Here is a 27,602-nt window from a genome sequence, read left to right on the forward strand (position 1 = left end):
TTTTCACAATGTTGAGTCTTCCTATCCATGAGCAAGGTATGTTTTTCCACTTATGCAGGTCTCTTTTGGTTTCTTGCAGTAGCGTCTTGTAGTTTTCATTGACAGTTGTGTCTTTAAGTCTAAGGTATTTCTCTTGCAGGCAGCATATAGACGGATCATGTTTTTTTTATCTAATCTGCCACTCTCTGTCTCTTTACTGGTGCATTTAGTCCATTTACATTCAGTGTAATTATTGATAGGTATGAGTTTAGTCCTGTCATTTTGATGTCTTTTTTGTGTGTTTCTTTTTTGACAGTTGCTTTGTTCCACTTAATTTTCTGTGCTGAGTCGTTTTTCTGTATGTATTTTCTTTTCATCTTTTTCACTGTTGTTGATTTTGTATTTGTTGAGTCTTTATATTTTTCTTGTTTTTTATTATGATGTGTAAGATTGTTAGTTTCCTTTGTGGTCACCTTAATATTTACTCCTGTTTTTCTGAGTTTATACCAGTCTTTTTTTTCTTTATATTGCCTTGACTTCCTCTCCATATGAAAAATCTATGTCTACTTTTTTAGTCCCTCTTTTTTGTTTTCATGTTGTCATCTTTTACATATTAACATCTTTTTCCCTATTTTCAATGTTTTAGCTTTGATTTATTTTTGTGACTTCTCTATCTGGGTTGATGTCTGGTTCCTCTGTCCTGTGTTCTAGTCTTGAGTTTTTATCTGATGTTACTGGTTTTCTAACCAGAGGACTCCCTTTAGTATTTCTTGTAATTTTGGTTTGGTTTTTGCAAATTCCCTAAACTTCTGTTTATCTGGAAATGCCCTAACTTTGCCATCATATTTGAGAGACAGTTTTGCTGGCTGTATAATTCTTGGCTCGCAATTGTTTTCGTTCCAGGCTTTACATATGTCATCCCATTGCCTTCTTGCCTGCATGGTTTCTGCTGAGTAGTCCAAGCTTATTCTAATTGACTCTCCTTTGTAGATGACTTTTCACTTATCCTTAGCCACTCTTAAAATTCTCTCTTTATCTTTGGCTTTGGCCAGTTTGATTATAATATGTCTTGGTGACTTTCTTTTGGGATCTGCCTTATGTGGGGTTCAATGAGCATCTTAGATAGATATCTTCTCATCTTTCACAATGTCAGGGAAGTTTTCTGCCAACAAATCTTTGACAATTCTCTGTATTTTCTGTTATCCCCTCCCTGTTCTGGTACTCCAATCATTTGTAGATTATTCCTCTTGACAGAATCCCATGTAATTCTTAAGTTTTCTTCATTTTTTAAAATCCTTTTATCTGATCTCTTCCTCAAATAAGTTGGTGTCAAGTGCTTTATCTTCAGTCCTACTAATTCTAACTTCCATTGCCTCAATTCTTCTCCTATGAGTTTCTATTGAGTTGTCTAATAATGGAATTTTATTGGTAATCTTCTGTATTTCTGATTAGTGTCTCTCTATGGATTCTTGCAGCCTCTTAAATTTGTCATTACGCTTTTCTCTAATCTTCTTAAGTTCCTCTTTGCGTGTTCTGCATTATGCCTAATTTTCTTCCTGATATCTTGAAGAGTTCTGTATATTAATCTTTTGTATTCTGCCTCTGGTAATTCCAAGAAATTTTCTTCATTTTGGGAGCTTGCTGAAGCCCTCATGGACTGCCTCTTTATGTGATTTGATATTGACTATTGTCTCCAAGCCATCAATAAGTTATTAAATTTATTTATTTTATGTTTGCTTACTGTGTCCTAGCTTCTTGTTTTGATATGCCCAAATAGGCTGCCCGTGTGAACTAGCCCAATCCCCAGTGCCCCTGAAGTGCCAACGTCCTGCCGCCAGGTGGCCATACCTGCCACTAAGTATGTGAGCCAAGGAGTCCACCCACTCCTCCTGTATGGATTCAGCTCAGGTGTCCAGGTAGTTGGCCACCAAGTATGTGGTGTAGGCTCTCACCTACAGTCCTAGACTGGCGTGGGTGATTGGTGTAGGCACAGGCATCTGGCTGCAGCAGGGGGACACATGCTGAGCAAGGCAGGGGACCAACAACCACCCCCAAGTGTCCAGAGGAAAACGTGTCCTTGTTCCCTAGAATGCATAGGTGGGTGGGTTTTGCAGCCAGACTATAAGCACACAATGCGTTGTCTGTAAGGACTAGGGGGCACCTCTTATACTTGGGCCCTGTCACAGGTGGCTAGGTGGTGTGGGTGGAGTCACCAGTTCTCAGGCCCCTGATGTGGGTAAGTGAAAGCCCAGCTTAATGGGCAGAGCAGTGTCAAATGTCATGAACCTGCCACTTTGCAGCTGAAACATTTGAAGTTAGACTTCAGGTATATACCCTGTTATACTGTGGTAATGAGGGTCTACGCTGTTGAAATGGGCCCACACAAGTCTATGCAGGGAGAAAGGCACTCAGAGTCTGTGGATCCCTTATGCCTGTGCCTAGGCAAAAGAGCTGTGCCTACCTTGAATTCCTGGCTTAGGGAAGCTGACAGATTATTTTTTCCTCCCTATTTGTTAATTTGTTCACTCTCTAAGGCCTGGAGAATGGCCCAGGGCATGTGACAGGTCCTACTTCCAGCCCAGGGGACTCGGAAATTGCTGAAGCTGGTCTGGGACCCAGTGCAGCGCAGGGGGCAGGGAGGTAAATGGGAGAGAGGTTTTTCCCAAAGGGGGGTGTTTTTGATCTGCTCTGTAGGCCGGATGCAAGTACTTATCTTTCACCAATCGAGCGCTGCTTCTCACTGGTTCTGGGTGGCTTAGTAGACTCTCTGCCGCTGGGTCTCTCCTGGTGTGGAAAACGCCTCCCGAGCGCCGCTGCTTGCCTGCCTCACCGCACACCAGGAGCTGATCCAGCCTGAAGGGCTCGGGCTCTCACCAGGTCAGGTCTGGCAACTCCTTGCTGTTTCCGAACCATCTCTCACTCCCCCGCCACTCAGTCTAATTCCTCAACTTTGCCTTTGATGTTCAGGGCCCCTAGATTGTTGTATATGATCAATTCACTTGTTTTTTTGGGTCTTTGTTTTGAGAGGGAACACTGAAAGTGTCTGACTACTCTGCCATCTTGCCCCCCCCCCTTTTAGTTTATTTTAAAAAAATAGTTTAAGCATAAAAGGGCTTTTTATTTTATTTTTTAACTTGCATAGCTCGGAGGCCAGAAGCACTATTCTAAGTATTCTAAATGGTTTGCTTCATTTATTTGTCAAAACCTCCCTAGTATTATCTCCATTTTATAGATGAGGAAGCTGGAGCAAAAAGAAGTCACTTGCCCAAGGTCACACAGCCAGGAAGTGGGGATTTGAACCCAGGCTATCTGTCTCCACAGCCCACACTGTAAACCAGACCTGGCACAGCTAGATTGAGGGCCTCAGACTAAGTCATCAGAAATTATTTCTCTCTCTACGCCTCCTGGTTTTGCTTTGCTCTGAGAGGACTTTAGTCTCAGTGAGGCTTTCCCAACATGATAGCAGACATGTGGCCAGAAGTCCTAAACTATTTTTACAATTAGCAATCCCAGAGGAGGCTGTAGGGGTGGGGTGCCTCTTTCCCACTCATTTAGAAGAAGTCCCGTGGAGAGCTCTCATTGGCCTGGTTTAAGCATATACCTTTCCTTAACCAGTCATGGTAGCCGGGGAGGTGGAGTACTTCTATGCAGAACTCTAATTGGCCACATCCAACCCCTAGATACATGAATGAGGAGGCAGTAGGGTGGGGGTCATAGCTACCCTAGTTGGACCACAAGGATTGAGAATAGAAAAAAAGTGCTTCCTCAAAGAGAAGCCAGGCAAGCAAAGATCCTAAGTCCACTACATCTGCTGAGAAGCTATACACACTTAACAGTACCAGTTGCTGTTGAGTTGATTCTGACTCATGGCAACCACATGTGTGTCAGAGCAAGGTATCCCACAGGGTTTTCAATGACTGATTTTTTGGAAGTGTAGATCACCAGGCCTTTCTTTGAAGGCATTTCTGGGTGGACTCGAACCTCCAACCTTTTGGTTAGCAGCTGAGCACATTAACTGTTTACACCACCCAGAGACTTCTATACACACTTAGTTTGCCTTAAGATAAAGCACTATCCACTTCCAACCACCCTCACTGTCTTCCAGGTGATTGTTCAACGGTCCCTGGCTGCCAAGAACCTGTCCCATGCCAAAGGAGGCTCTCTGATGGCCGCATACCTGAAGTTGCTGCCCCTTTTCATGATGGTGTTCCCTGGAATGATCAGCCGTGTCCTCTTCCCAGGTGAGAATTCAGTTGGGAGGAGAAGCCATCTGTCTGTGAGTCTCAGCCCCTCTCAGACACTACGAAGTCTTCTACACATATTACTGCCTGCCCCCAGAGAATGGACTGGAGTCCCTTCCTAGTGATGGTTAGACTTGAGGTGTCTCCATCCAGGCATCTCCTGACTCTCTGCTGTTTATCAATATCGGCTCAGTGGGCAAGTCCTATAGATGTCCCAGGCTAAATTGAATAGAGATTCATTTGGGGCCCTGCCTCAGCTATGTTTTTTTGAAACCACAAACTAGGTGCAAATTCTATAGTTCTAGGTATCAGTTCCTTGAGTGTTTGAGTTCAGTGGTTTGATAACTTTGGCCCAATGGAAACTTCTGTCTTTGGGTATTGTTCTTAACAAAAATCAGGGGATATCAAGGCCTCAAGGGTATTTGTCTTGGCTTTTTTTTTTTTTAGGTGGTAAAGGGATGGGGTTTGCACTGTGGGGTAAATAGAACTGAGGAGGGAGGCAATATTATGGGGAGGGGGTCACTGTGGCATCAGGAACTGGTGGCCTGTACAGAAAACAATCTCCCCTCTTTCCCCCTCAAACAGTGAACGTCCCCCCCAATCCACCGAGGCTGTTATTAACTAAAAGGGGAGTGTGGAGCAGAAAGTTTCCTCCCCTATGCCCTGTTCTACACGATGTCACGCAGAAGTAAACAAAAAGGTAGGATGAAATGGTCAGTTAGTTGGCCCAGAATTTTTGTCAAAAAAATTTAAGGCCCTTAGAATTAGGAGGAAAGGGTTGGGAGAAGGATAATAGGGGAGCTGCCCATGTTGGCAGACTTTGGGGGCAGAGATAGGATGAAGAACCCAGAATCACTGGTCTTATTTCCAGGGAAGGGGGACAAGGCTTGGAAAAGCCCAGATGGGAGTAAGAACTGGGACCTGGGGTTTGTGGTGACCTGATGGAAAATACACAGCTATTGGGCAAGGCTTGACATATGAAGTGAAAGAACCTACCGGTGTTTATTGTGTATTTGCCAAGGGCCAGTCCCTGTGCCAAGAGTTTTACAGTAGAGTGTGGTGGTTATGAATGTGGACTTTGAGCTGGGCTGGGTGGGCTCGAATCTAGGCTCTGCCCCTTGCTAGATGTGTGACCATGGGTAAGTCACAAAAATCTCTCTTTGCCTGACTTTCCTCATTTGTAAGATGGAGATAACAATATTTTGTAAGGCTTAAAGCAGTCCCTGGTATATGGTAAGCACTACATAAGTGTTCATTTTTATTCTTGTATACACGTATTATTTCATTTATTCCTTAAAATGACCTTAGGAGATAGGAACTATTTTTGTTATTTCCATCTTACAGATAAGAAAACAGACTCAGAGAATCACTCATTGATTTACTCTTACATGTATTCAACAAATAGTTTGGGAGCCAGTTATCCGCTAGAACTTATTCTAGAAGATCCTGGGGATTCATAAGTGAATAGGACATATATGATCCCTGCTTTACTGGGGCGTCCATACTAGTGATGGAGGAAATAGATGAAAATAAGTAAATAAATAAATGAGATAAATATTGATTGTGCTGAGTACTGTGAAGATGTATGTCACAGCTCAGTGCTGTGACAGGGATACGTTGCAGGGAATGCTCTGTAGGGGCTGCTTCAGACAGGGTGTCCAGGGAAGGCTTCTCTGAGGAGGCAACAATTGATCCCTGTGGACAATTGGACTTATTGATGGGTTGGATGTGGGGATTAAGGAAAAGGGAGGAATCCAGGATCACTCCTGGGCTAAGTGACTTGACAGAGGTTATTTGGTGAGCCAGTGTTTGACCCCAGGTCTATCTGCATACAAAACCTGACTCTTAATCATTACATGCTACTGTATCTCCCAGAAAATTACACCTTAAGCTCTGCGTCAATATCTGGAAGATCAATAAAACGGTCTTAACCATCTCTCTTAACAGACAGCTAGCCAATCAACAGTCAATCTTAAATGAGACATAATGCCACGTTCTATGCCCCCCAAGGATTTTGGAATGTAACGGTGAGTCCGGTACTCATGAGAACCATAGAATAAATACATACATTAAAACACTCTATCATATGGTACAAGCAATAAGTGCAACAGGAATTTAGGAGAGTGAGGGAAAGGGTGCAGTGGGCGTTGTATATTTGAAGTCTCTCTCATTTCTCTGGGTGATGCAAATAGTTAATGTGCTCAGCTGCTAGCCAAAAGGTTGGAGGTTTGAGTCCACCCTGAAGTACCTCTGAAGAAAGGCCTGATGATATACTTCCAAAAACTCGGCCATTGAAGACTATGGAGCACAGTTTTACTCCGACATACACAGGGTCGCCATGAGTTAGAATCGACATGATGACAGCTGGTATTTTTTGGTCTCTTTTCTCTAGAGGTCTAAGCCTGTGCTATTCATGGTCTGGTCCCCAGTCCAGCAGCATCAGTGTAGCCTGGGAAATTGTTACAAATGCAAACCTTCAGGTTCCACCCAAAACCTACTGAATCAGAATCTCTAGGGATGGAGCCCAGCAATCTGCTTTTTAACAATCCCCCCCAGAAGATTCTGATACATGCTGAAGTTTGAGGACCCCGGCCTATAGTGCCAAGCTCTGGACCAAGCCTCTCCACCATCCCTTTTCTGCTTTTCTGTCCACATCAGCTCCACCAGCTCCTTGCTGAATATTTAAATGGGTCTGGAACTGCCTACAATGATGCTATGATTCTCGGCTCTTATGAGTCTGGATAAATCCCTTTTCTACTTAGTCCATCTAAGAAATGGCATGCATTTAAAAATTTGTTTATTGTGCTAATATATATATAACACAATATTTGGTGTTTTCATCATTTCTAAGTGTAAAATTCAGTGGCATTAATTATTTTCACAATGTTATGCAACCATCACCACTACTCATTTCCAAAACGTTTTCATCACCCCAAACAGAAACTCCGTACCCATTAAGCAATAACTACCCATTTCCACCTCGTGCCACATAAGCAATAATCTGCTTTCTCTCTCTATGCACTTGCCTATTCTAGATATTTCATGTAAGTGCAATCATACGATATTTGTTCTTTCATGTCTGACTTATTTCACTTAGCATCATGTTTTCAAGGTTCATCAATATTGTAACATGTATCAGAACGTCATTGTCTTTATGGCTGAACAATATTGCATTGCATGTATATACCACAGTTTGTCTATCCATTCATCTGTTGATGGACATTTGGGTTGTGTCTACCTTTTAGCTCTTGTGAATAATGCTGTAATGAAACATGGAAGTGTATATAAGCATGGAATGAAGCTGCAAGTTTACGTTTGAGTCCCTGCTTTCAAGTCTTTTGGGTAGATACCTAGGACTGGAATTCCTGGGTGGTATGGTATATTCCATGTGTAACTTTTGAAGGAGCTTCCAAACTTTTCCACAGTGGCTGCAACTTTTTACATTCCCAGCAGCAATGAACAGGTGTTCCAATTTCTCCAAATTCTCACCAACACTCGTTAATTTCTTCTTTTTTGTTTTGTATTGGCTAGCCTAGTGGGTGTGAAGTAGCATCTCACTGTCGTTTTGATATGAATTTCCCTAATGTCTAAGGGAAGCCCTGGTGGTGCAGTGGCTAAGAGTGTGGCTGCTAACCAAAAGCTCAGCAGTTCGAATCCACCAGACGCTCCTTGGAAACCCTATGGGGCAGTTCTACTCTGTCCTGTGTGGTCACTATGAGTCAGAATCGACTTGATGGCAACAGGTTTGGTTGATGTCTAAGGAGCCCTGGTGATGCAACAGCGAAGTGCTTGGCTACTAACCAAAAGGTTGACAGTTCGAACCCATCGAGCTGCTCTTTGGGAGAAAGAACTGGAGATCTGCTTCTGTAAAGATTACAGCCAAGAAAACCCTATGGGGTAGTTATGCTCTGTGACATGTGTTTGCTATGAGTCGGAATCGACTCGGTGGCACCCAACAACAATGTCTAATGATGTTGAGCATCAATTCATATGCTTATTGGCCATGTGTATAACTTTGGAGAAATGTCTAGTCGAGTCCTTTGCTCATTTTTTTAATTGTTTGTCTTCTTGTTGTTGACTTGTAGGGGATGCATGTATTATTTCAAGGCACTTATATGATAATTGAGAGAGAAGCAAATTACCCTTAAAAAAACAAAACACAAATGTCTAGAAATGTACCTACTTACAAAGCCAATCTTCTCCACCTGCACTTTGGAATAAGAATCTGAGTCTGGCCTTAATCCTTACCAGCTTGGGAGAGCTATTTAACCTCTGTGGGCTTCAGTTTTCTAGTTTTTAGGATGGGTCTAGCAGTATCTTCCCCACAGAGCCATTGTGAGAATTCAGTGACAAGGTACGCGTACAGCATTTATTGCAGCATGAGTCACAGTGAACCGCCACTGACTGTTGCAATGTTCGGATTTGCCTCTGCTAAAAGCATCCTTCATTTCAAGCTTCAGAGGTGCTGAAGCTTTCTGACGAGAGACCTCACTCCATATCGAAAATGGTTGATTAAACGAGACAGGGGAGCAGATGTTACTGAATGGCGGGTTAATGACCACAAAGCTATAACTTAGCTGAGCCAACTCATTTCCAATGACCAGCATACTCTTTAGGCTGAATCCATAACCAGAATTTTCCACAGGCAACATGCTTTCTAAGCTTTGTGTCTGTCGCATGTTTCATGGGTTGAAGGTTGCATTCCTGGAAGGTTAAACAAAAAATTTGTTGTTAACAATTAAATATCTCAGGGAGGTTTATGCTCCTTCTCCAGACACCTTAAAAAGAGGAACTTTGGACAGCAAGAGGCAGAGCTCATATAGATTTGAACTTAAATAAGACCTCCGCCCTACTTAGGAGGCTCTCTACAGTAATCTGGCCACAGGAGTGTAAATGTTTTCTAATCTTCTAAGCTGCCTCAGAAGAGTAATAAAAAGCCAAGAACTTTGACCTCGCAAAAGCATTTTTTTCAACAAGTTTTCTTCTTCCCAATACTTCCTAGCAAATGTCATTTTGGTCTGCAGTTTTAAATATTCCCAAAGGTGAACCAGAGTTCAACTGGGGGGCATCTACTTTTATTCCATAGCAATTGCTATTAGTATTATTATCCGTGGCCACAGCACCTACTTCCTCTACCATCAGCAAGTGATAGTGAGGCAAAGGGTCCCAGCCTCAAGAAGACATGGCAGTGGGTAGAGGCGTTTCACACAGACCAGTTATCCCTTGGGTCTCCCAATGGATGAAAGAGCCAATTTTCATTTCTCAGCTCTTCTGAAACATTAAAAAAGAAAATGAAGACAATATACTTTTTAACTGTGGTGGATTGTGTATACTTTGTTTACATTCATCAAATTAACATTTTAACACAAATAAAAATATGAGAACTAAATACATACCCTCATCCAGAGATACTACCAAACATCTCCATTAAGGCCATTTGTGAATTTGAGATCTCAGCTAAAGGCCATCAGGGCATTGGTTGCATTGAACAAAGGTAGAGACTGACATGAATAATGAAGGGCTGCATTGTCATTCCTAAACTGAGGTTCAGGGTGGTTTACAGTCACCATAGAAGATGTGCCACACAGCAGTGTCACCAATCAGAATGAGAAGGAAGGACTGAAGCCTTTGGATTGAGCAGAGGGAGGGACTGGAAGTTATTTCTGGGAGCCATTCCTAGATCTACTTGGCAAAAGAGATTTGCAAAGTAATATGGGGTTCAGCTAGACTGGGCCATGAGAGGGGTGAGTGGTGCTGGATAGGCACTGAGATGGTGGTAAGGAGCACCGGTTAGCTCAGATGTGAAGAGCTAAGGAAGACAAAAGATGACAAGAAGTCATCATTCAGACACAACATGCAGGAGTCTAAAGGTCCTGTGGCCAGGTGCACTCTGGGCTGAGGAACCCCAGTGAGCTGGGATGCAGCTCACCTATCCCCAATAGGTAGGCTCTGGATGGGGCCACTGCCGGACTCACTAAAGATGGAAAAGCGTACACTCTCTTGGCCTTTTTTCCTTGAAAATTGGACTGGGAGTTGGGAGACCTGGGTTCTGGCTCTGACATGACCTTGCTGGATGATTACAATCAGGTCGCTTCCCCTTGCTGAGATTTTTTTCTCCATCTTTGAAAAGCTAAAAAGTAATATCTGCCTTCCTCAGACGGTTGTGAAAAGTTATTAATAATAATGTGATAGAGAGTCCCTCCCCCAAAAAATTTATTGAGCACCTTCTGTGTGCCACACACTAGTATGTACAATTTTTCTCTCCTCTTTGTCTTCCAAGCAGACAGCCTATACTTGTCTGCTTGGAATGTGTTCATCACGACAGTAAGCAGAGGTGAAGAGCTAGTGATGTCAGGAAGACTAGATGAATTACATTAGAGAGACCAGAGAGCAGCTCAGGAGAGAAAAGAATTGACATAGAAATGCAGGAAGAGAAGGGGGGAGAAATTCACAGCCAGCCTGGTTGGGCGTTTGTGAGTGTAAAATGAGACAGCTGTTGAACTGTATGAGCTATTAAGAAAGAGATGGGGGAAAGAAATAATTTTAAAAAACTTTCCATGTGTCAAGCAATAGGATTCTCCTTTTGCACCTCTGAGGAACTTCTGTAAAGATATGAGTTGCTTTCAGTGCCTTTTTATAAGGTGGTGAGAGGATAGAGGCTAAAGTAGGACGCTGTGGCGAGACTGGCCTCTAGGGAGCTCAGCTTTATTTGGGTTACAGAAATAATAGTTGGAGTATATTCAGCACTTTCTATGTATCAGACCCTGTACTAAGTCAATCTTCACTATAATCTTATGAAACAGACTCATATTATTATTCCAGTTTTAGAAATATGGGAACTAAGTAACAAGATAACAGCTCATACAGTCTAGGTTTCTTTTCTTTCTCTCTCTCACTGAGCTATAAACTTAAATACAATAAATAGGAAACAAATCTTAAGCCTATAGCTTGATGAACTTTTCATGTGAATACATCCTGCATAACCACCACCTAGATCAAGATATAGACTATTTCCATCATCACAGAAAGTTCTGCATGGCACATATAGAACATTTCCATTACTCCAGAAGGTTTCCTTGTGCATCTTCCAGCCAATAATCTCCCCACCAGAGGATACTACTATTCTAACTTCTATAACTACAGAAATTTTGTCTGTTCTTGAACTTCATATAAGTGGAATTACTCAGTAAGCACTCTTCTATGCCTGGCTTCTTTCACTCAACACAATGTCTTTGAGATTCATCTATGTCATTTTATCAGTAATTCATTCTTTTACTTTTTTTGCTGTGTAATATTCCATTGTATGAATATGCCACACTTTATCCTTTCTCCTGTGGATAGACAGTGTTGTCATTTCCCAAAGCCTCTTCTTACCCACTACACTGTACTGCCTCCCATAGTATAAAAGGGTGCTGGGTAGGAGGCCCACTGCAGGGTCCCACTCTCCAAGAAAGACAAAGCTTGGTCTCTGGAGTCCTTGTCAATCACCCCCGTCTCCTGGTGCTGGCCTGTGTCAGGTCATGTTCAGCTAGGCCTGGGGCTTTGAGGGTCTGTCTTCTCAACTCTGAGACTGTATTTTCTCCACAGACCAAGTGGCTTGTGCAGATCCAGAAATCTGCCAGAAGGTCTGTAGCAACCCCTCCGGCTGCTCTGACATCGCATATCCCAAACTTGTACTGGAAATCCTACCCACAGGTAGTGTTCCCTCACCCTTAAATCAAGTCCCTTAAAGCACCCAGAAAGGATTTGGCTGGGCTCTGATCTGAGGGAGGGGTGAGATGAGGGGGCTGTTGGGAGACGTATGGGCTCTAGGCTGAAAGGCTGAGCCCCAGAGCCAGGACCCCCCAAATACAGTTCAAGTCCTGGCTACTCAGGGGGCTCCAGTCCTTAGTTCTGCCTCCTCAGAGTAGAACCCATTGGGATCAGCTGGTGGTGGGCCTGGGTAATGGGGTCATGAGTGAAGGCAGCAGCTATTGACAGAAAACGCCTGAGGCTCTTAGACCTCTCTTCTGCTCCCAGGGCTCCGTGGGCTCATGATGGCTGTGATGGTGGCGGCGCTCATGTCCTCCCTCACCTCCATCTTTAACAGCTCCAGCACCATCTTCACCATGGACCTCTGGAACATTTTGCGACCTCGGGCAACTGAGAAGGAGCTCATGATTGTGGGCAGGTAAGGCCTTGCTGGGCGGGGCCAGGCAGGAGAATGAAAAGTCCAGATACCCAGGAAGGAAAGATCTGAACCCACTCAAAGGCAAAGTCCAACAGCAACTTCTCCAGGTGGGCTCAGCCTCCTCTGATAGGAAAGGTGGGGAACACTAGGACTCCATGTATGAATAAATCATTCACTCACTCAAGAGATGGCCAAGATGTTCAGTGAACACCTACTATGTGCCAGCCAGAAAACCAGCCAGACAATGTTATGGATCACAGTGATCTGATCCTGTTGTGCATGGGGTCACCATGAGTCAGGGGCTGACTCCACGGCAGTTAACAACAACAAACACAAAATAAGTCAATTATATGGAATATAAATTATACCTTAATAAAGCTATACAAATAAGAAAGAAGTGTTTAGGCACGTGGTGAGATGGCCTCAGGGAAGACAGCACTAATGGAGGACTCTCTCCCGCTGGCAACAGGGTGTTTGTGTTGCTGCTGGTGTTGTTCTCTATCCTCTGGATCCCTGTGGTTCAGGCCAGCCAGGGTGGCCAACTCTTCATTTATATCCAGTCCGTCAGCTCCTACCTGCAGCCGCCTGTGGCTATTGTCTTCATCATGGGATGTTTCTGGAAGCGGACCAATGAAAAGGTAGCCCTTGATCCACCCCTCACCATATAAGAACCAAGTGCTGCCTCCCAGCTCAGCCCCATGAGGGTTAGGGGAGGACGGGAGTGGAAGGGACTGAAGAGGAGACCTGAGGATGAGGTTGACTTGGGGGTCTGTTGGGAGGGTGAAGTTCTGTGGAGGAAGATACAGGAAGCATGTTACCTGACCTTTGTAAAAAAAAGCAGTGAGTGTTCTCAGAAGTATTTTGATGCATTTTGTCATTAAACAGGGAAATTGAATTAGCAGGGGATGAGCAAATGGAGCCCTGATGGTGCAATGGTTAAGAGCTCAGCTGCTAACTGAAAGGTCAGCAGTTCGAATCCACCAGCTGCTCCTTGGAAATCCTATGGGGCAGTTCTACTGTCCTATAGGGTCTCTATGAGTCAGAATCCACTGGACGGCAATGAGTTTCAATGGGTGGGAGCAAATTATACGTAAACGATCAATTATATGTAAAAGATAAACAGATAAGCAGCTCCAATACTTTTCGAATCATTGACCCCAGCAGTGACTGTCACAAGAAAGAAGCTCTTGAGACAGCTTCTGGAGGTCTCAGGAGACCCAAGCTGGCAGCCCTCTAGCCCCTGATGTCTCTAAGATGGTTGTGCTCTGATGCACAGGGTGCCTTCTGGGGCCTGGTCTTGGGCCTGCTCCTAGGCTTCATTAGGCTGGTCCTGGACTTCATTTACCTGGAACCTCGATGTGACCAGCCAGATGAGCGCCCCACAGTGGTGAAGGACATCCACTACCTCTACTTCTCCATCATTCTGTCCACGGTCACCCTGGTCATCGTGTCCACCGTGAGCTGGTTCACAGCGCCACCCTCCAAGGAGATGGTACCTTCGGGTTTGACTACATTTTTGTCTCAGCTCTTTGTTGCAACCAATAGATCGCTGGCTCAAACTAGTTTAAGCAACAAGGATTGATTGTTCAAAAAGCTGAAAAATCCAGGGTTAAGCTTTAGGGATAGCTTGATTCAGGACAGAGTCCCTGGGTGGTGCAAACAGTTAATGCGCTTGGCTGCTAACCGAAAGGTTGGAGGTTCAAGTCTACCCAGAGGCACCTTGAAAGAAAGGCCTGGTGATCTACTTCCAAAAAATCAGTCCTTGAAAACCCTATAGATCACAGTTCTACTCTGACACACATAGTGTGGCCATGAGTCAGAATCAACTCCACCGCAAATGGTTTGATTCAGGTTTGATTCAAGACTCAGAAAGTGTCATCAGAATCCATCTCTCACTTCCGATTCTGTCCTCAGGCCCCATGTGGGATCAGTAACTTCTAGGGATACACCCTCGCTTACTCTCATTAAGCAAAAGCATAAGCATTTTCTCCCCAACATTTTCAGCAAAGTTCTTTATTCCCATTGATCAAGTCAGTTGAAGACACATGCTTACCATGAACCAGTTCAATCCAGAGGAATGGATGAGCTGAAAGGCTGACCCACAGATCCCACAATGCTCTAGGGCTTCGGATAACCCCAGAGGACTAGAACAAGGGAGGATTAGGTCCCAAGATGAGAATTAGGTCTATTGACGAAAGATGGAGAATTGAATGGGGGGAATGCCCATTGCATCTAAGAGGGCAGGAAGCTGAACCTTGTTGGCGGGTGAGATGAGATGAGACGGAGCCAACCCAGATGTGAAGGCTGGTCTTGGGGTTAGGCAAGGATGGGAAGAAGGAGTGGTAGCCCCCACCCCCCCTCACAATTCATCTGTGCTCCATAGGTCAGTGGCCTGACCTGGTTTACTCATCATGACCCTGTGGTCCGGAAGGAACAGGTGCCACCTCTGCCTCTTACCCTCCCTCAGAATGGGACACCGGAGAGTAGCAGCACCAGCATCCAGCTGGAGATTGTTCAAGAAAACATGTCCCAAACCCACAGCTGTGAGTTGCCTCTCTCCTCGGTTACAGTCAGAGCCTCAAGACATATTATGTGTTTAAGGGGAAATTTTTATATCAAACCACAAGCCAGAAATGGGTACAGACTTGGAATTTGGCATCCTCTGACTCCCAACAACTGGTCCTTCCCACTCTTCAGCCACCCTAAGGAGGTTCTTCACTAACTTTCAACGGAAGCCTCCGAAAGGCAATAGTAGCTGACACTTGTTGGGTGCTTACTAAAACTTGGTTTGTTGAACCCTCATGCAACCCTACAAGGTGTGTTGGAGTTATTAGCATTCTGTAAATTAGTTGTTTCAAACTGTCAGCTTGCAGATGTATTTTGGTTTAGCCCACTTACTGTTTTAATAAAATGTGAGTTAACATTTTAAAAAGTTGGGAGATTTCACATAAAATTCCAGAATTCCATCTTCGCTTGAAAAATGGGAATATCTGGCAACACCGAGATCACCTGTCTATGTGGAAAAAGTTGTCTGGAGCTGCAAAGCAGCTGCCGCTTAGACCTGGGATAGGCCTTCCAGTGAGCCAAGGTCCCCACAAGTCCCTATTGTCTCCATGACTTTGAGGCTGTACGTTGTTGTGGGCTTTTTTTTTTTTTTTTTTTTTTAATTTTTGGTAATTGTAGATATGAACTCATGTCAAACTAAACCGATGAAACTGAAGGAAAGACCCAGAAGGCCATGTGTTTAAAGAAAAATAAAAGAGAAAGTTTTTTTTTTTTTGGCAGAGGTGAAGATTATTTCAATATGTCTAATATACAAATCTGTTCCCCTTGACACAACCTCCTGGGCTCAGTAGGCATTTGAGTTTGCAGCCCTAGCGCCGAATGGAGAAAGAATTTCCCACAAGAGTGCTCATTTCCTTCAGCTTCCTGGAAAGCAATGTGAAGCAGAGCAGGGCATCAGATAGAGCGATGTCCAGAGTCCACCTCTGCCACTACTTATCAGCTGTGTAGTAACCAGCTTAAGTGAGTTAACCCTCTGAGCCTCAATTTCTTCATGTGAAAATGGTGGACATCCTGAAAATACCAGTCTTTCAGAATTAGGCAAGAAAGGTACATAAAGTACTTATCACAGTGCACAGAACACATCCTGTTAGTCCCCTTCTCCCTTCTCCGGGAGGCATGGCCCATCTCTATGACCTTTCTTTGCTTGGTACTTTTCAGGTGCTGTGACCCCAAAGCAGTCCAAAGTGGTGAAAGCCATCTTGTGGCTGTGCGGGATGGAAAACAAGGGCAAGGAAGAGCCCATGAGCAAAGTGGAACCTGTCATAACTTTCTTGGAAGAAAACCCCTTCGTGAAAACCCTCCTGGACATCAACCTCATTATCTGCATTAGCTGCGCCATCTTTGTCTGGGGCTACTTTGCTTAATGTTGTCTGAACCCAGGGGTCTAAGCTCTCAGTTTTCAATGTTTTCAATGCCCCGTGTTTTGTTTTTTAATGAAAGAAAAAAATAAAGCTTTTGTTTGTTTACCACGAGGCTTCCAATACGTTTATGGGATATTTTCAACATGACATTTAGCTTTTTTTCTTCTTGAAAGAGAATGAAGAAAGTTAGAAGCTGGAAAAGGGAGAGAAGTGTAAATGCTTCTTTTTCTCGAAAGGCTAGTTATTTCACTCTTCCTGTCCATCATGCAACATCAACAGCCAAATTCAAAGACCCACAGGACCTCCCCTGAGAGTGGCTTCATCTGCCGGGCTGGGTGGTTAGCAGTGGAAGCTTCCCCAGCTCACCTTCACAGTGCAAGGAAGGGAACCAGCATTCTCTCTTGGCTTCTACTGTTACTGACTTTGGGTGCAGGAAAAGCTGGTCCACAAAGGTTTTCTTACTGTGACATGTACTCCTGTATATGATTTCTGGGAAACAGACCCGAGTTAGTGCCCAGAAATCTCGTGCTACAGGAAATTCAGGGAATTGTGTGTACTTCCCAAGTTCTGGCTTAGGCTGTGCGTCTCTGCTTAATTATCCATGATGATGCTTCCCTAAAAACAAAAGCAACCAGAAAGATAAGCAGCTCCACAATGAATCTCTATTGGTCAAGGGGTCAATAGAGGCTTTTGACCTGAAGAACAGCTGTTATGTGTAGAGCCAGACATTATAGCTTCTCTGTTCTGAGCCCTAGAGCTGATGGGATCTGGTGGAGTGACTCACATGTTTGCCACATGTACAGCTAAGAGCAAGAGAGGGCCAATGTGTTTGTCACATGTACAGCTAAGAGCAAGAGAAGGCCAAGAAAGTTAGTCCTGAGACTGTCTCTGGGGTCCGGTCCTGGGAAAAGACAGGGAGAGGCGGGACTGTTGGAGCTACTTACTGGCCCAGAAGAGGTCAAGAATGGTGTAGTCTCTCAAGGGAACCTGATTTCCAGATTTCAAAGTAAAAGGAGGGCTGAGGAGATACTTGCTCACCTAGTCATTCAATACCTCAACACCTGGGTCCTACCCGGTGCCTACCCTTGATGGAAGGACTGGCTTTTCCACACTAATCCAAATGATGGCTGTGGACTGGACAAAGAACACACCTCAGCCCTCCTAAGAAGGGCAGACATAGGGTACTGTGTGCTAACCTAGCTCCTGTAACTCGTTCCTGGCAAGAGCCAGAGGTGGTTTCTGAGGCAAGTGTGGCTTTAGGGGACATCTTCAAGGAGAGGCTGAGCTTCCTTCTCCAGGGGTCAATGGAGGGTGTTGGGAGGCCCGGTGAGGGTTTGAATGAATACTTTCTTCTACAACGATCAGTACAAAGCTGGTTCCTATGAGGTGGAGGTTAAAGATGTCCAACTTTTCCAGATTGCTGTACCACTCCATCATCTCTAACATCAACTCCTCCTCCTCCCCTCAGTACTCTCCCTCCCATCTTTGGGTTCCTTAATTTGCTGCAACATCTCACAGAACTCACAAACCGAACTGTATCAAGGAAATGGCTCACCGTTGTGGAGGCTGCCAAGTACCAAATCCGTGGGTCAGGCGTAGGCTTCTCCTGACTCACGTGGCCATGGGGGCTGATGAACCCAAATTGGAAGGCCAGGCAACAAGGCTGCTGGCTCACAAGGCTGCAGAAATTGGTGAATGAGGTCAAACGATAGGCTGCTGGCCCACTGGGCTGCGAAAGCTGGTGAGTCCCAGAATTGGCAGGTCAGATGGCAGGCCACTAGCTCAAGTCCCAAAATCAGAGGTCAGACAGTGACAAGCTGGATGCAGGATTCAGATGCAGAGGGAGAGAGAGAGAGAGAGAGAGAGAGAGAGCCCTGCCAGATCAGAGCACCCACACATATACACCGAATGCAGGCCACACCCCAGGGAAGGGTGTAACTTGATTAAGGATGGCACCCAAGTCATACCGTCCTGTAAGGCTGTGACTCAAGATACACCCCACACTAATCCTACCTCATTAACATACAGAGGTTAGAATTTACTACATAAAATGGAGGATAATTAGGATAATTACATGAGATCACAAAATAGAGGACAGCCACACAATATTGGGAATCATGTCCCAGCTAAGCTGACACACAACCCCAACCATCACAGTTCCATACACCTTATTTGCATAGTCCCACTCAATCACTGTTTGTGAGTCACAAAGACTATGGCTAGAAGGACCATATTAAGTAATTCATTGCACCTGCAGGGTTCCACTGGCATCCTGAGCTCCTCCCCAACTCTGACGCTCAGCCAAATCCCAGTGGCTGCTCTGGATGGGCACATGAAGACCTCTGTTGCCTCTGGTCGGGGTCAGAAGTGCATTTCATTGGAATTTGTCAAGAGGGCCACCATGTATCCCAGGGCAACACCTCTCTCCCCAGTTACTGCCATTGGCCTCCTAACTGGACATTCTGCCTCTAACTCTGCCCATTCTCCAGCCACAGGGAGAGTGGCCATTCTCAATCCAAATCTGATTAAGTCACTCCTCTACTTAGACTCCTTCAATGACCTCCTCAAACTTGCATGGTGAAGTTCACATACCTCAGTGGGAATCACAATGCCCCTGTAGCTTGGCCCTTCTCCAGCTCCTACTCTGGTCACTGTCTCTTTGTATCTGGTCATACTATTTATTATTCCCATGCTCTCTCCCCTCTGGACCTAGCACGGGGCCTAGCATAAGTGGGCCCCCATGAGTATGCTTGAATGTTGAATAAATAGTTCTTTGCCCCTGCTCTTCCCTCGGCTTAAACACTCCTCCCCCCATTTCCTCTTCTTATTCTAGTCTACACTTAAAGGTCACTTCTTCCAGGAAACTTTCCCTGATCACCTCAACCCCACTATAACATGTGCCTTCAAAGTATGCATCAACTTTTTTATTGATTACTTAACTGTCGTCCTAGCTGGGCTAGGATGTCGTAAGTCATTCATACCTATGCCTAGCACAGTGCCCCCTGGTGAAGGAATGAATGGATTTAGCATCAGAACACAAGTGTCATCTGGCTCCTTGCCTTATCTCCACACCCTGCTCCCCTGCCTGGCTGTCTACTCCTGCCCAGGTACCTATGACCAGGGAACATCCCCTATTCCTTCACCAACTTAGGTCCTTGAGGTCCAAGCTTATGTAGGTGACCAAATACCTGATCCATCACCTGTCTTCTGATCTTTGGGAACTGTGGAACTTCAAAGGCCTCCTTGATCATAGACATTAGCCCCTAGGGTTGCCCTTGTGATCAGCTCTCACATTTAGGCAGGGCCCACAAGCAATCACCAAATCCTTCTGATTCTGCTTCTCTAAGAATGTGTTACTCTGTCCATGTCATTCCCTTCCTGATGCTTCTACCTTAATTTAGGTCAGCATCAGCTCTTATCCAAGGCTTCCAGTCTTGCCCTGACTCTAGTTCATTTTCCATACTGCAGCCACAGGGATCTAAAAAACAAATGAGACCAAGTGATTCCCCTAGTCCCTCAACAGCTCCCTACTGAAGTTGGGGTAACTTCTGAACACAGGTTATCAGGTTCTTCATGCTCCAGCTCTTCTCTACCTCATCAGCCTCATTCTTCACCCATTGCCCACCTCTCACTCAGGTTCTTGCTGTCTCTCACCTCACAGCCTTTGCACAAGTCATTCCTCTGTCAGGAATGCCCACTTCCACCCTTGGAACAGAAGATTTCAAAGGGCGGCTTGAGAAGACAAAGTAAAGTATTATGATGACATGTGCAAAGACCTGGAGATAGAAAACCAAAAGGAAGAACACGCTAAGCATTTCTCAAGCTGAAAGAACTGAAGAAAAAAATTGAATCCTCGAGCTGCAATGCTGAAGGATTCTACGGGGAAAATATTAAACAATACAGGAAGCATCAAAAGAAGATGGAAGGAATACACAGAGTCACTATACTAAAAAGAAGTGGTCAATGTTCAACCATTTCAGGAGGTAGCATATGATCAGGAACCGATGGTACTGAAGGAAGAAGTCCAAGCTACACCCAAGGTACTGGCGAAAAACAAGGCTCCAGGAATTGATGGAATACCAACTGAGATGTTTCAACAAACAGATGTTGCACTGGAAGTGCTTACTCGTCTATGCCAAGAAATTTGGAAGACAGCTACCTGGCCAACTGACTGGAAGAGATCCATATTTATGCCTATTCCCAAGAAAGGTGATCCAACCAAATGCAGAAATTGTTGAACAATACCATTAACATCACATACAAGCAAAATTTTGCTGAAGATCATTCCAAAGTGGCTGCAGCAGTATATAGACAGGGAACTGCCAGAGATTCAACCTGGATTCAGAAGAGGACGTAGAACCAGGGATATCATTGCTGATGTCAGATGGATCCTGGCTGAAAGCAGAGAATACCAGAAAGATGTTTACCTCTGTTTTACTGAATATGTTAAGGCATTCTACTGTGGATAAATTATGGATAACATTGTGGAGAATGGGAATTCTGGAACACTTAATTGTGCTCATGAGGAATCTGTACATAGATCAAGAGGCAGTTGTTCAGACAGAACAAGGGGATACTCCATGGTTTAAAATCAGGAAAGGTGTGCATCAGGGTTGTATCCTTTCCCTATACCTATTCAATCTGTATGCTGAGCAAATAATCCAAGAAGCTGGACTATATGAAGAAGAACGGGGCATCAGGATTGGAGGAAGAGTCATTAACAACCTGTTTTATGCAGATGACATGACCTTCCTTGCTTGCTGAAAGTGAAGAGGACTTGAAGCACTTACTGATGAAGATCAAAGACCACAGCCTTCAGTATGGATTACACCTCAGCATAAAGAAACCAAAAATTATTTCAACTGGACCAATGAGCAACATCATGATAAATGAGAAAGGATTGAGGTTGTCAAGGATTTCGTTTTACTTGGATCCACAATCAATGCCCATGGAAGCAGCAGTCAAGAAATCAAAAGATGCATTGCATTGGGCAAATCAGCTGCAACAGATCTCTTTAAAGTCTTAAAAAGCAAAGATATCACCTTGAAGACTAAGGTGCGCCTGACCCAAGCCATGGTGTTTTCAATCGCTTCATATGCGTGCAAAAGCTGGGCAATGAATATTGAAGACCGAAGAAGAACTGACACCTTTGAAATGTCGTGTTGGCAAAGAATATTGAATAAACCATGGACTGCCAAAAGAAGGAACAAATCTGTCTTGGAAGAAGTACAACCAGAATGCTCCTTAGAAGCAAGGATGGCAGGACTATGTCTCACATACTTTGGACTTGTTATCAGGAGGGATCAGTCCCTGGAAAAGGACATCATGCTTGGTAAAGTAGAGGGTCAGCAAAAAAGAGGAAGACTCTCAACGAGATGGATTGACACAGTGGCTGCAACAATGGGCTCAAGCATCGCAATAATTGTGAGGATGGCACAGGACAGGGCAGTGTTTCATTCTGTCATGCACAGGGTCACTATGAGTTGGAACTGACTTGATAGCACCTAACAACAACAACCCTTGGATTTCACCCGGAGCTTCAGAAGACATTCCTGACTTGGAGGTGTGGGCATCCCTCCCCTGGGCTCTCACAGCTCCTCCCTCTCAGGACATCTCTGTCTCCCCAGCACACATGTGCAAGCTTCCTGAGGGCCTAGACCATGCTTGTATCCTTCATGTTGTTTCCTCAGGGTCGAGGACATCAACACATAGACTGCAGCCTTGTGAGACTCTAAGCAGAGGTTTCAGCTAAGCCATGCCAGGACTCCTGACCCACAGGAACTGTGACATGATAAATGTATGTTGTTTGAAGCCATTAAGTTTGTGCTAATTGGTTACACAGCAATAATAACTGACACAAATATGAGTTGTGTATGTGTGTATGTATGTGTGTGAGAACAGAAGGGTTGGGTGTGGTGGGTGTGGGGAGAAAAAAGTTTGCCTATGGAGTCTCATGGGGTCTATACAGCTATGTGCCTATGGGCGAGTAAAAGAGGATGGACTCTTTACAAGTATATCAATTAGGAATCATTTGGTTGCAAGTAGTGGAAATAAACCCAGGAAAACTTACACAAAGAAAAAAAAATTTTTTTATTATAAGGATCCAAGGGGCAGGCCGCTGGGAGGCTGTTGGGAATGAGAGTGCTCTCCTCTTTGTCTTTTGCCTCTGCCTCTCTCACATCTGCTGACTTCCTCCGCAGGCTGGTTTTCTCTGCTATTCAGAATCCACGGTGGGCGGTAGATGGTCACCCACTGCTCCCAAGCAGTCCTCCAGAAGAGAGGCCCTGTACCAATCAACACTGGCTGGAAGGCGTGGCCACATCATGCCACCATGGCTGTGAGTTGGATGCAGAAAATCACCGTGAACTACAGACACCTCTAAAAGTGGTTTCCAGATAGAGGTGCCCCAACTCTCCAACAATGTCCCCACTTACCTACTCTCCAACTCTTCCATCTTGTTCCCCTTATCTGGCAGCCTAGGTGTTTTGGTCACTTTTTGCCTTTTGGTTGTCTCAGAGCCAGTGGCCTCACCAGGGCAGTAGATCTTTCCTCTTCCCCAACTCCATCAATATCTCAGGAAAAGAGGAAGCCTAAACATCCCTGTTGTGCAGTGCTACCCAAAGGCTGATGCAAGACCCCTAAAACTATGAGCCACAGAGACCACTTGGGACCGTGGAGTAGAGATGGTCGATGGATTTGTGAGAAGAGGGTGAAGGCTCTGGAACATGGTTATAGACCACCAAGCCCACAGTGCAGGTGGGAAAATGGTGGGAATAGATCACAGGTAGAGAAGCCAAGGAGTCCGTGGGTGGTACAAATGGTTAAGCGCTTAGGGGCTAACCAAAAGGTTGGTGGTTGGAGTCCAGAGGTGCCTCAGAAGGCCTGGTGATCTACTTCTGAAAAATCAGTCACTGAAAACCCTGCGGAGCGGTTTACTCCGACACACATGAAGTTGTCATGAGTCGGAATCGACTCAATGGCTACTGGTTACTGGTTACAGAGGCCAAAAGGAGAGTTTGTCTTAAGACCTTCAAATATAAGTACTTGTGGGACTCCCTGGGCTTGGGGGAGCACTGAGGGCTGGAGTACCAAAAGAGAAATGGGGGTCCATCCATTGAGTCCCCAGGGAACCAGGGCCACTGAGATGGTCACCTAGGGGATTTGGTCACTCCCACTACATCTGAACTCTTTAGAAACAATCAAGGGAGCCAGAGGCCCGCTCTGACCCTCTGCAGTCTCCAAAGCACTGGGTGAAGAAAGGCTTCTGTTAGACAGGGACTGAACTGTGAGGCTTGAGAGGAACACAGTGGTGCTGTGGTGCAGGAGCAGGGACACAGAACTAGGTATGAAATTGTTCTGTGGACAACGTAAGAAAAATATCTGAAGGGACAGATAACCAGCAGCATCTTCCTAGAGACCAGCACCTTCCGGGACTGTGACCATGAACTTAGATTACAGAGTCTCTAGTTGGGTGGGGTGAGAAGAAGCTCTATCCTGAGGAGTGCCAGGGAAGGGGACCCAGTGATGCCACAATTCCCCCTGCAGATCAACCACCAGTTGTAAGGATGAGAAAGTCAGAAGATCCGGATGCCACTCCTGGCTCCGCCGCTCAGTCAGCCTCAGTTTCTCCATCTGCACAGGTGTGACGACAGCTCTGCACACTCTACACTGAGCCCCCACACCATGGCTCACCCCATTTAAGAAGAGGGATAGTAGCTTCAGTGTGATACTTACCTTTGACGCACATACAGAATCAAGTAATTTTTATCCTTCTGAAGATTGGGGTGGTTGGTGTAGGAGGCCAACAACAGGAGATATTCTTAAATGAATGGCCTTCATAAATTCTTGGGGTATGGCTTGCTGTATTTCCGAATCAGCAATAACAAAATGCATGATACATTCCAAGGTAGAACTTTCATCCTGGACCTTCCTTGTCGCCGGGCGCCAACACTGTCTGCTTGGCAAGCACCGTGCGCCAGCTTCCTCCTCAGTGTGTGCTATGGCATTTCCCAAGGCCAGGCCACTTGGAGGGGCTCAACGTGAATGAGCAATCTGTTCAGAAATCTTTGCCCTCTCTAGCGAGTGCTCTACTATTAATGGGGGGATTACAGAAAAATAATAGCAAGGGGATGGTGTATGAGGAGGGGCAGAGGGAAACTTCAAAACCAAACAAACCTGCTGCCATTGAGTTGATTCCGACTCATAAAGCAAGTATAAATTTAAGACATAGGGGAAGATGGGTTTATAGGTACATATACTAAATGTAGTTAATAGGTATAGGGAGGACTTTGGGGACACAGGGAGCTTTGAGTTGAGGGAAAAATGACTGCCCTTTTGGAGTTAAATTTAAGCCAGTTCGTAGTGGAGGGAGGTACGATGTCTCCTAAGCAAGGGGTTGGTCACTGACACACCGAATGAATAACCCTCTCAAGGGAAGAGCTTGGGGCGGCCTGCACTGGCAGCATGTGTTCCTCACCATTCACAGGAGAAAACCACTCTGTCTGGGCCACAGGGACAAGGACAGGCATGGAGAGAAGTGCTCTCTGCGACAAGGCAGGGGCATCATCAGAACAGTCACCTAGTCCTCCTGCCTCCTATGCTCCAATTCCCCATTCACTCTTCCCATGCATTTCAATCGTGGGGAAAGAAGAGCCTTAGAAAGGGCATGAAAGCATTCCAGTGACTGGAAAAGGGAAATGCCCATGGAAAGTCATAGCTTCTGACTTATGCATCAGACCTGTAGCGGTTAGGTTGTTGAGTCAGCAGCCAGGAGTCTAAGCATCTCCAGATGGACAAGAAAGGACCGGTAAGACCAAGGGCAGACCCATAACTATGGAACATTCACTGAGGGACAGTCAGTCTTGGAGGTCTTGGGAGCACCTGGGGCCTGGTTTCACTGCTTTGACTGTGCTCTTTTTTTCAAATGTTTACAGCGACAACTACGCCCCCAATGAAGACTCATTCACAATTCTATTTGGTTAAATGACAGCTTGCACGTACACATGCGTATGCCAACACACACACACACACACACACACACACACACCCCTTGTTAGTTGCTGTTGAGTAAGCTCCAACTCCTGGCAACCTTATGTATAACAGAAGAAAATGCTGCCAGGTCCTGTATCATTTTCATGATCATTGGTATGTTTGAGTACACACACATACACACACACACACACTCTACAGTTTTGTCTCCAAGAATTATAAAGTTTTCATATAAACCACAGAATATATTTAATTCAAATTAAACATGAAACTAGAATGATGTTCAGTCCTTATCAAGTAGCAATTACATTTTTTTTTTTTAAAAAAAGAACAGTAAATTTCTTTCTCCATTCTGGCAATCCAAGGCACAAGTCACATGCAGTTTGATGAGGTGACGGATCCAGCGGTCACCATCAATGCTCATGGTCTTGAGGGGGCCAGGGAAGACACAGACCATACTTAATACAAAATGACTGCAGCAAGTCTGAAGGAGAGGAACCTCCCTCCTAAGATATAGGAATAAAAGTCCAAGTAGCAGGAAGTAGGCGACTTGCACAATTAATGGATTTTATTAAATAGATAGTTAACGCATTGCTTCGTACTTGTTCTGAATTGCTGTTGGTGCTGCCTGCATTAACAGCAGTGACAAAAGCTTCTTACACATATCTCGGCAGTAATACTTTTTCCATCATAGGTCTGTTTTGTTTTTTTGGCATGATTTCTTTTCCATTTAAAGAAAGCCACCTTCTTTAAGACACAGGTCATGCAGCTTTAAGTGTCAGCCTCTGCTCTCTCCTGGGCTGTGGAGAAGGCTAAGGCCGGTGTTCTAAGGCCTCCTTCTCCCTCCACTGAAAGCTTTTCGCTGTTGGGTCTGCAGAGGTAACCGTATGCCTGCCCCTGCTCCACTCCCGAGGGTGGACGAGATCAAGGGTAGGAGGCGGGCTTTCTTCACAGGGCGGTGCTCTCTGTTTCATTGTCTATGTCCAGCAGGATGCGGCTGGGCAGGTCTTTGCTTGCCGAGTCTGAATGCAGTTCAGGGAAGATGTTGCGAAGCGGTTCTGAAGCCCTAGAATTGGTGTCTGAACAAAAAACACGAGACATGGGATTAGTGAGTAGTGCCCGAGAGGCTGTCTAAGGTGCTCTGAGAAAAGAGAAGCTGGAGAGTTTAAGGTTCAGCCCATGCACACACACAGGCCCTCACCAGAGGCGAAGGTGCCATCAGGCCTTAAAGTCAGAGCCAAGCCTTTGAGAGCCCGGAGGGAGGGAGCCGGGGGCAGAGCTGCCGCCTGACCAGAGGGTCTCTGTGAGCCCGCGCAGCCTCAGAGGTGAGATGCAAACCTCAAAGGACCTGCTTGCTTTAACTGGGGAAAGGAAACCTTACCCTCATGAATTCCTCAATGCGCTACTTGAAACCTCCTGACAATATGTGGGCTGCAGGACACGATTAGCTTCTCTGGAAAGAACTCCTCTGAGGCTGATGGGTTTTCTGCCTGTTACAAATGCTATGCCCTCACCAGTGACAATCTGAGCCAGATAACTCTGTTTGGGGAGCTGTCTTGTACACTGTAGGATGTTTAGGAGCATCCCTGGCCTCTACCCACCAGATGCCAACGGCACCTCCCTATCCCCAGTATGACAACCAAAAATGTTTCCAGAGATGGCCGCATGTCCCCAGGGGCCACAATCACCCCTGAGTGACAATTACTGAGGTAGACCACCAAATCTCCTGCAAACACTTTCTCTTCTCTTTCCAATATGTGTCCCTCCAATTCCTTTTTCTTGCCTTACCGTGTTGGCTGGAATGCCTTTAGCAGGATGGCAAATCCGCGGTCCTCAAGCCATGGCTCCTGTCTCCCATGCTCACCAGACACCTGCATCAATCTCAGCCCTTTCCCAGCGAGGTTGGGTGGGTCTCAGAGCTCTTATTCACTGAACAAACATTTGCTGAGCACCTCCCACATGCCAGGCACCCTTCTAAATGCCGAGGCGACAGACACAGCCTTCGAGAGGCCTGTGGCCAAGGAGGGGAGACAGGCCCTAACCCTCATCAAGATGGAAGGGTTTGTTTCTCTAGTATTAGAAGCAGGTGAAGGTTCTCACAGTTTGAGAGCCTTGTTAAATGTTTTAGGCCTGGTGTAAGAGAAAGGGAGATTTGTAGTTTTACTACAAGATGGATTTGTTGTAGCTTTACTTTGCCAGGTTAATTAGTCCCAATGGAGAGCAGGGAGGGAACTGTAGCTGGTGGTGGGTGTGCTAGGGAGTTTCCCTGCTATGCTTAAGAGTTGCTTCTCTCATTGG

The 27,602-nt window shown here is 45.3% G+C and overlaps 2 protein-coding genes across 5 annotated transcripts in view; one reads left to right on the plus strand and one right to left on the minus strand.

Moving 5' to 3' along the window:
• SLC5A11 (solute carrier family 5 member 11) overlaps positions 1–16,319 on the plus strand; it is a 57,556-nt gene extending 41,237 nt beyond the window's left edge. For all 4 annotated transcript variants that reach the window (XM_004373348.1, XM_023728363.1, XM_004373349.1 and 1 more), the window contains 7 exons: positions 4,085–4,220; positions 11,808–11,915; positions 12,240–12,390; positions 12,860–13,028; positions 13,667–13,882; positions 14,774–14,933; positions 16,114–16,319. In XM_004373348.1, coding sequence (XP_004373405.1) covers positions 4,085–4,220; positions 11,808–11,915; positions 12,240–12,390; positions 12,860–13,028; positions 13,667–13,882; positions 14,774–14,933; positions 16,114–16,319 — 1,146 coding nt within the window. The remainder of the gene's footprint in view (positions 1–4,084; positions 4,221–11,807; positions 11,916–12,239; positions 12,391–12,859; positions 13,029–13,666; positions 13,883–14,773; positions 14,934–16,113) is intronic.
• Positions 16,320–25,525: 9,206 nt separating this feature from the next.
• ARHGAP17 (Rho GTPase activating protein 17) overlaps positions 25,526–27,602 on the minus strand; it is a 60,691-nt gene continuing 58,614 nt past the window's right edge. The window contains exon 18 of the mRNA XM_023728535.1: positions 25,526–26,383. Coding sequence (XP_023584303.1) covers positions 26,253–26,383 — 131 coding nt within the window. The 3' untranslated portion in view covers positions 25,526–26,252. The remainder of the gene's footprint in view (positions 26,384–27,602) is intronic.

This window comes from Trichechus manatus, unplaced genomic scaffold (assembly GCF_000243295.1).
Source record: "Trichechus manatus latirostris isolate Lorelei unplaced genomic scaffold, TriManLat1.0 scaffold00024, whole genome shotgun sequence".
Taxonomy (NCBI): domain Eukaryota; kingdom Metazoa; phylum Chordata; class Mammalia; order Sirenia; family Trichechidae; genus Trichechus; species Trichechus manatus.